Raw genomic sequence first — 9477 nt, forward strand, 5'->3', positions numbered from 1 at the left:
TCAGCCTTTCCTAGGTGTGTGTCGTCCATTTTCGCACACTTCTGTGGAAGTTCAGTACGTCCCAAGGAAAGCATCGGTGAAGCTCCTGTCCCCTGCCTCTTCTGTCCCTGCTGCCCGTGCCATTCCATGCTCAATATTTCTCTCCTCTGTGGTAGCCAGAGTAGTGTAATATATCGGGGGGTCACTGAGCATCAGATCAAGTTTTAACACTGACTTCGACACTGGATCAAGAAGTAAAATGTTGTGGATTTGAACCAATATCATCAGAAACGGACCAACCTGTTCAATAAGTTGAATCTAAAAATCGGCCTATTAACCGGTATGGTATGTGCTCTTGAACCGGATTGGTTAAAAATGGGTCAAACCGAATGAACCGGTCGAACCGGATGATCCGTACGGAACAAATTATGGAGATCTAATATATGGACTGGGATTTTGGGCTTAGATACTTTAATCTAAAAGTTAGAATTACTAATTTACTACCCCCAAACTCAAAAGCCTAGAGCCCCAGACCAATAAACAAATATAATCCAAAAATAATAATAATAAAAAAAGCCTTCACTTACTTAACAATATCAGAGACTAGGGTTAGAACATTTTTTTTTCATTTTTCTTATTTTTTTCTTATCTTTTAGTTCAGCATTCTATGAATTGGTTGAACTGGCGGATGAACCTGTTGAACCGATATGGCAGGGGATTTTCAGTGGACGTCTGTATCGGACATTCATCCCTCCTTGTATCTCTTACTGTCCCGCGATATGGCAGGATGTACTCACGTCAGAGTTATATGAAATGAGTAGCCGCTTTTAACAAAAAAAAACCTGTTGAACCGATGGTTGAACCGTATACATGCCAGTAAAACGGTTCAACATCTGGTCCGATTATTACAACACTGGTTCGAACCATTTGTAGCATCTGAGTTGCATCTGAAGGTCTTTGTCTAGATGTCTAAGTCTAATCTGATTCAACAAAAATCTGGTTTGACTTGGTCAAATTTGCTCAAACTTAGTCAGGGGAGCTCAGGTTTTGCCTCAACCACAAATGTTCAGCTTAGCAGATATTATCTAGTGTTGTTGTCACTAATCCAAATCGAAATCATCATCATTGCTAGGTGAAGAGTAAAGTAGTACCATGACACCCGCTGCTCCCCTTGGAGTCCAGTTAGCCTGTTCCCCTTTATCCTTCTTCGCTCATTGATACGACTATTTAATTACAGAACCCACCGTTCCGGGCCGGAGAGAAGCTTAACGGATGCCAAAAATAGGTATCGTAGCAGATAAATCAGCACATAGAAACCGGGCTCCCCCGACCACCCAATTCCTCTTAGAGAGCAGGTTATTTAAATATTTATTTGATATTGTCGGCGGTGGCTACAACGTCATCCGTAGTAAGAACAAAATCACATGCTTGTCATGTTAGTATTTGGCTCGAAGGGATTTTGCTACGGTGATCGGATAAATATGGGACGAGTATAGATATAGGGATAGACATTCGATGCTCAATGACATCCATAGATTGGTGGGAGATTGTGTTTTCTTTTAAGTCGTTCATATATATTGGAAGATAAATAGATCTGCTGGTTGAATTGTCTTCTTTGCTTCTCGCCATTAAAAGAGGCTCTTAAGTAAAGTTAGGCAATCGTCCATCCTTTTCTCCAACATTTTCTTTGTTTAGATACTGTACTCATGCAACAGCTGCCGTTGTACCGGAAAAAAAAGACATGCTTAGCAGGCGGATGCTGTGCGACTGCTCGCCGCTCAAGGCAATTTGACCGACGCACGGAAGAACAAGGACAATTCGGAACAGTGTAGCAATGCATCGAATATGATATTCAATGAATATGGAATCCTATCCCCATCCCGCGTCCTCTGCGACGGTTGACCGTTAACGCCGTCGCACAATCGCCGTTGTCTTTTATATTCCCCACGACTGCTGAATGCTGATTTGAACACTCTTTCTCTTCCCTCATTACTCTTCCCTCTGCCCCCGAATCTTCGTTCCTCCCCCCTCGAAGCTCCCCCTCTCTCTATCCCTCTCGACCAACCCAGCTGTCCGCGCTCACCGCCTCGCCATAAACGATATATATAGATACCAATCCATTGCTATGATCTCAAAACACATGCAACAAAGTTCCAAATACTTTCTTCACCCAGATTTATCTCAGCTCCGTTTGCTTCGCAGTGATGCTCACAGTCAATAAAGAAGCTATACCCCGCATCCCGTCCTGCTCGTCGGACGAGCAGAACAAGAATCCTCCATCGATCATCGGCAAATTGCGAGTCATGCTGTCGCCGAAGAAGCCGGAGAAGAAGCCGACGACGCACCCGCGAGTCCCTACGAGCAGCACCCTGTCGAGGCTGTCGGCATCGCCGGGCAGCAGCGGGCGCGAGCTGGAGCGAGTGTTCCGCTACTTCGACGAGAACGGCGACGGCAAGATATCGCCGGCGGAGCTGCGCAGCCGGATGAGGATAGCCGGGGAGGAGCTGTCCCCTGAGGACGCGGAGGCCGTCGTGGCGTCGTCGGACTCCGACGGAGACGGCTTGCTTTGTTACGATGATTTCGTGCGGCTGTTGGACGTGGAGGGGGAGGAGGAGAAAGCGCGGAGCTTGAGGGAGGCGTTCCGGGTGTACGAGATGGAGGGCCGAGGGTGCATCACGCCTAAAAGCCTCAAACGGGCGCTTCGAACGCTGGGGGAATCCAGGACCACCAAGGAGTGCGTCGCCATGATTCGAAGGTTCGATCTCGATGGCGACGGTGTACTCAGCTTCGACGAATTCAGCGTCATGATGCTCTAAACGAGATCTTGTACCGATCGTTATTTACATTATATTGAGATCCATGCTCGTTCTCATGCGGCGATTCTTTCACATCGATCATTGATCCCGTGATAGTTATGGTCGGACTCCCCGATTCTTTTATCTGTCTTCCGTGTACGTTCGGAATTGTTCTGTTCGTTGATTTCATACTGAGGCATGATATTCTTTTGTACTTGTTCTCATGGTGGTATATATAATTACATGTAATTATGCAGAAAGAAAAATAGTTTGAGGAATTCATTAGGTGAGAACAATATTCTTATCTTGATTTTTTTTTTAAAAAAAAAAATCTACCATCATATTGTTTATACTTAAGAACTGTAATGGTGTTTTCTTTTTCGAGGAAAGGATTGAGCAAAACCCCAAATCTCCTCGTTTCTAATGGTCGGGTATTATTATTATTATTATTATTATTATTGTTATTATTGTTATTATTGTTATTACTACAACGATGTCTCATGCTATGTGCGCATGAGCACATCCATAAGAGTTATAGGAAAAAAGAAGATGAAGGATAAAGAAATGGACTTAAAGTTCTTCCATAAGAGTTCTCCTAAATGATCTGTGCCATGAAATACAGTTGTTTAATTAATTTTAGGATCCATGAGAGGCCAGAAATTTTTAGTCCATGTTCGATAGCTGTTTTTAGACCTCCTGAAAATTTTCTGCCTTTTGCAATTTTTTTTCTACGGTGGGTCGGTCGGTTCAATAGCTGATTCTCTCCCACCATGTTCGAAATGGTCAACGTAAGTTGACATTTTCCTTTTCTTTCTTCATACTCTTTTGAATCAGTGGAGTTGCACCATTCTTTCCCAAACTTTTCAAGGTCTTACATTACTTATTTATCTATCTCTATATTTATTTTTTTGAGGAGGCTTTGCCGTAGTTTTCATAAAGTACAAACACGCTTTTGGGTCTGACCTAGTCCCTTCATATGCATTCTTATAGTCAAAACTAGATGCATAGTTCATGACCTACTATCAGCCCTACCAAAGAAACTATTTTTTTTTTAATACAATGGCAACTTATACGTAACGAGTGTGAATGCGGCCAACAAAATTAGAAAAAAGAAGATCACGTAGTAGCTTCGGCACGGACCCGTGGTTGGTCCAGACAAAGTCGCCAGAGTGATGAGCCGTGAAGAAGGAGACTATTGAATTGTTGCTTAATGAATTGATTCGATTTATTATGTATGTTTTTCTTTTTTGGAAACTTAGAGTGAAATATACATAATGATATTTCGCACAAGGTAGAAGAAGGGCCAGTCAGTTGGCTATGGATTCCTCCCTTTAATTAAATTTGCCTAAGAAAAAATAACTGCGATGCCGTACGATTAGAATAGCTTATCTCATGGGAATCGAACAGTGCTCAAGGCAATATCTGTAGCTTGCTGACATTTGCAAGAAAAGTTTGACTTGTAGAAATTAAGAGGGTGGAAAGCAACGCAGAGCAAGGATAAGATATTGGTGGGTAGCCGCACCAATCTTGTCTTATGGGTCAGTGGGTTTGTCAATATTTGCCTACCAAGAATCTTATTGGGTTGGGGAGTTCAACTTCACTGTAATGATCATTGATAGATTTTGTGGTGAGGAGCATATGACACGACCCATCGTAGAAAGACAACCGACCAGAAATTTTCAGAGAGAGAAGGCAAAAATTATATCCAGCCTTGAAGTCCATGCATGCAAAAGGAAAAAAAGCTATGTAACGAATGGTTATAGCTTTCTCGACATACATTGTCTTGGTACCAAATTCTGTATCCGTACTATACTAGCATTATATTAGTACAGTATGGTATGGATTTTTTCAACGTATCAGGTACCGATGTAGTATGGTATGTTCCAAACTATCTGATTTGGACCAGTACGGCAAGTTATTGCTTTTCTTTTTGACTTGCAAAAAAGGATGGACTGGCCGGCATTAGGAGTTTGACAAAAGGATCATAAAGCATCTGCTCGGAAAGATTCAGCTCCACATAATAAACTATACCATGATCCAGACTTAATTTACACGATCATCCATTTCCCATATTCTCATATTATCTTATGCATGATGATTACAAGTACAGTCAATCTATGAATCAGAACTCTCGGGGCTGGAATTGAATTATAACCTTGGACACCAACCACCGTTCAGTGCTACTCCTTGTGCACTCTTTTGGATACCCATCAAATTCCTCTTTATACGATTGTCATATGCCATCTCAAAAAGGTCAAAATAGTTACTTGAAATCCATGTTAGCCATGAACTTTATTAAGACAAATAGATGATATTCTAGATACTATTTTCATTTGTTACATAATCATTTAAATGTCTTATCAACCAAGCAAATTTGCCAAACCATGTGTCTCTTATTTATTATTTATTTATTTAGCATATAAACTTCTCGCCAAGTTCTAGCTGTTCTACTTGCAAACACCCTGCTACTCTTAGTTGTATCAACCAGTTGACATGAAACAATTGAAGCAGAGAAAACTGGCAAGGTAGACATCCTACTTTAATGAAGAGGCATCAAAGGAGAAAACAACTCATGTGCTTTTAATCATGAAATGGTTTAAAAAAATCTTAGGAATGATGGATGAAGCTCTTGGTGTCAAGGATTTGCCAACGCAAACCAGTTGTTTGACTGATAAATATCTGAATAAAACTTTTCAGCAAGTGTAATCTTTTACAATTTCAGCTCCCAATTGTATATAAACCTTCGCACATTTTCCTATGAGTAACAATGCATAGGAATGCTTGATAACCAAATGAGGACGAATAAGACGTCTGCTTTCCGAGTATCTCTGCTTTCCATATGTTTGCAATTAATTATATGACAGAGACACAATTCCCCTCTGAACTCTTCCAGAATAATAGAAAATTTGGATCTCGCACATCTGATTCAAGAAGATCCCCTCTGTACAACTCCAAAAACATATGATTTCATTAAGACAATACCAATCTCAGCCATTTGTTGAGGAGAAAAAGCAATCGCCATGGGTTTCACTAAAGTTTTTCCCATCCCGTCTCTCATTGCTTTCTTTTTCTAAGCCTCACCCACTTGATTTCCCCATGTTTTGTCTGATATGTCAACATTTCAGTACTGCAAGCTTCTTCCCATTTTTACAATTTTTGAAATCATTTGATATTGTTTCAGAGCCGACCAACTCAGAGTTACTGTTTTTTACCTTATCATCTTTTTGCTTTTTATCCTTTAAAGCTTTAAATATCTATATGATCTTGCAAAGAAGTTTTGTAAAATTATATGAGATAATATTTCTTTTCATTTTCAATTCAAGATTTCCTTCAGTCTTTCTTGATTCTTTGGCTTGCATTCATTTTATTTTATGCCGCTCTTCCTAAGTATAAAAAAAAAATCTATAGTATAATGATAAATTTAACATTAATATTATCTAATATGACTTCAATTGGAAGCTGAGAGAAGTTTATCTCAGAACAAAAGTGATACCGATAAATTGCTAGGGGAAAATTTTATCTTTAGAATTCTCTACAGAGAATACTTGGGTTGTCTTAAATTGCTAAACTTTAATCTTTAGAAGAGATCCTTTAGTTAGAACCTTGCATTATAAAATGCATTAAACTCAAATGCTGATAGTTTGGTATATTCAATAATAGAACTTCAAAAATGTCGTTTGTTCTCTTGCCGTTTTATTTATTTTGTGAAAATTCACTAAAGCTTCTTTATAGAATTTCACACTATTTATAGCTACAAAAAAAAGACGATCCACTAATGTCATGGCAAGACACGCACAACCATGTTTACATAAGGCAATCACTCAGATTTGATCAGGTTGGGACAATTTTGCACGGGTTTTATTTAGGTCAGCCTTAAAACTAGGCCCAAATTGTATCAGCCTAATGTGAAGTAACTTTTGGCCCACTGCTAGGATGTAAATGTAAACTAATGTACAAGTAAAAATTGTTAATCTAAAAATTTATGTTAAACACAAAGTTATAATAAAAAAACTTGTGTATTGGAATTTTGACAATCTAAAGAAAGTTATTTGAGTCAAATATGGCTTATAATGCGGCTTAATTTCATGTTATATGTTATTAGTTTAATAGACTCCATTAAATCTCGTGGGATGAGAGTGTACTTGTTTCTTTATTTTTTTCTTTCTTTTTTTTAAATATATATAGCTTAAAAGACTGTAGTTAGATTCAAAAAAGAACGGCCAGCGAGCAAGAAAGAGAGCTGAACAGCGACAACCATCCAATTCTTTAATTGCGATTTGTTCCAACTCAGAATTTTATTTAAAAAAAACTGGCCAACCAAAAAATATTTTTTGAATTACTTAATTTTATATAAATATTAAAAAATAGATAAATAATTAATATAAATTAAATATATATTCGTACGGGTTCTCGAAGGGCAGCCGCGGCTCACAACACGCGAGAATGCCGTTAATGCAGCGGTCTGTCGGGTCATGAGATTTAACGCATTAGATGTTTTTCTTCCTGTGGTAGATGGGTTCACGGGCCTTGCAAGACGATGCTTGAGAGCGACACCATCGACTTCCTTTTCTCACAATCTCCGTCATTCCGTCTGACTCATTTCTGGTTCAGCTCCCAGTACGGGGTGCCATCTAGTCTAGGCGTGGGGTAGAAGTGGAGCCAAGGCATTTTAGAAGACCGGTCATCCGACTGCATCAAATCGAATCATTTAAGGCCTCACGGGACTAAGTTGATATGCCGTACCAATCTGTCTGATAATGTCTGCAGTTCGACAGTGTTACGCCCTCGAGCGCAACGAATTGACGAGCCTTTTTAGCTGCGGCCTTTTTTTTTTTTTTTCTCCTGCTGCCCGACTGTCGCCCTCACCCGAAGATGATAGCATGCACCTTGAGGTCTTATAGAGGCAGCTGAGATCACTAGCATTACAGAGGCATCATCTGAGTTGGGTAGGAATATTTGAGGCCCCATTCGGCTCACACAGCGTCTAAAATAGTACTCATCTTTTGGGTGCCCCCATCCACTAGTTTTTTCAAGATGAACTTCGACGGTAGTGCGGATGATGAAGAAAGATATAGCGGCATGGGATTCGCCATTCGAGATCACGACTTCAGATTATTTGCGGCGGAAGGCCGGCGGATTTTTGACTCGTCAGTAGTGTGTGCCGAGCTTAGAACAGCCTGAAAGGGTATCTACTATGCGAGGCGGACATTGGGTACGGACCATATTATTCTTGAGGACGACTCTGCCACAGTGGTTGAGTGGATCCGGAGACGGGGACACACTACTGAGGACCGGCCATTGATTTATGAGATTCGCGGGTTGATGAAGGAGTGTGACTCCCATGAGGCTTCACACATATTCAAGGAGGCCAACAGGGCAGCCGATTGGTGGCCTTCTATGCGGCCCACCACTCTGATGGTTTTGTTTGGGTTGGAAGTGGGTCCGTTATAATGCTATTATATAGTGTTCTATTTTCTGATTTTGTTGGCTATATTCACATCCGTAGTATGTGAGCTGCCGTTATATAAAAAAAAAAAATTGTGCCTTCTTAATCTTTGAAGGGAAAAAATATTTATCATATGGACCAGATAAAGTAGATCAGTTTCGGTGGACCAGTTTAATAATCATTCGCCACAATACGATTTTTGTCAATACCAAAATAAACCTGATCTACCTAAGAATCTTTTCCTTTTGACGGGATACACGTGCCTTCCTTGAAGAGGGGTTTGATCGTTTTGCAAACTGGTTGGCTGCGGCGCCAAAATCTAAAAGTTCTACTCCTTTGGAGAGATAAGCGTGCTTTCTTTCTAGAGAAATTATATCTACATATGCACCATAGAAGCAATCAAAGATGAGAACAAAAGAGCCATGATCTGCATCATGAATGGAGCCCATAGAAATAAGATTAGATGATTGGAATGGTGTACCATCAAATAAGATTTATAACTTAGGGTTAATCTCTCTCTCTCTCTCCCCCCGCTCGCTTGCGTGGGGAAAGTCCAACCCCTTTGTTGGAATGCCAAGAAGTCTATCTTGGGTCATCTCAGACTACAAAGGCAAATCAGTTGGTGGGAATCGAGATGGAGCATTTGCTTATCTCATAATTCAATAAATTCATAACCCAATTACTAACCTATTAGGCCCACATTACGTCCATCTCGACCATTTCTGTAGGCTGTGTTTTCTTTGTTTCATTTAATGCTCCACCTCCGTGATGAGCTCCATCATCTCTCTTCTTTCCTTCTCTCTCTCTGTCTCTCTCTCTTTTTTGCGGGTGACGATTTTTCTCTCCTACTGGAAAGCTGGTTACTTCCTCTTCTTTTTTTTTTTCCTTTTTTTTTTTTAGCCAATTACTTGCTATCTAGGCCATATCTGGAGCAAGAACAAAAAGTATTGGTAGAACATTTAGGTCATAAGCATCCCAAATGGACGTGCCGGGCTAATCATTCAGGGTATATTTTGTGGTTAGAAAAAAAGAAAAAAAAAAAGCACCATCACATGCTCTCAGCTCAACCACCTAACCAAGCCAGGACCACGGTCCTTCGGTTACCCACAGTCACAGGGTTCCGTAGAGTCTCCGTGTCAGAACGGTGCACACTTCCTGCCCTTCGCTGCTTCGTAGCTCCTAAAAAGTTAAAAGCGAGACAGAATGACATCAAGAAGAGGGCGAGCGTTGTGGCCCCGGGATGGTTATTTTGGCCTT

At 40.4% G+C, this 9477-nt stretch overlaps 1 protein-coding gene across 1 annotated transcript; it reads left to right on the top strand.

The window, feature by feature from the left end:
• Positions 1-1967: 1967 nt before the first annotated feature.
• On the top strand, positions 1968-8253 carry LOC103702246 (uncharacterized). Its single transcript, XM_088707457.2, has one exon. The coding sequence runs from the start codon at positions 2184-2186 to the stop codon at positions 2793-2795; it is 612 nt and encodes a 203-aa protein (XP_088563583.1). The 5' UTR covers positions 1968-2183; the 3' UTR covers positions 2796-8253.
• The last annotated feature ends 1224 nt before the right edge of the window (positions 8254-9477 follow it).

Source organism: Phoenix dactylifera, chromosome 11 (genome assembly GCF_051530095.1).
Source record: "Phoenix dactylifera cultivar Ajwa chromosome 11, Ajwa_hap1_PhDact_Kaust_v1.1, whole genome shotgun sequence".
NCBI classification, from domain to species: Eukaryota; Viridiplantae; Streptophyta; class Magnoliopsida; order Arecales; family Arecaceae; genus Phoenix; species Phoenix dactylifera.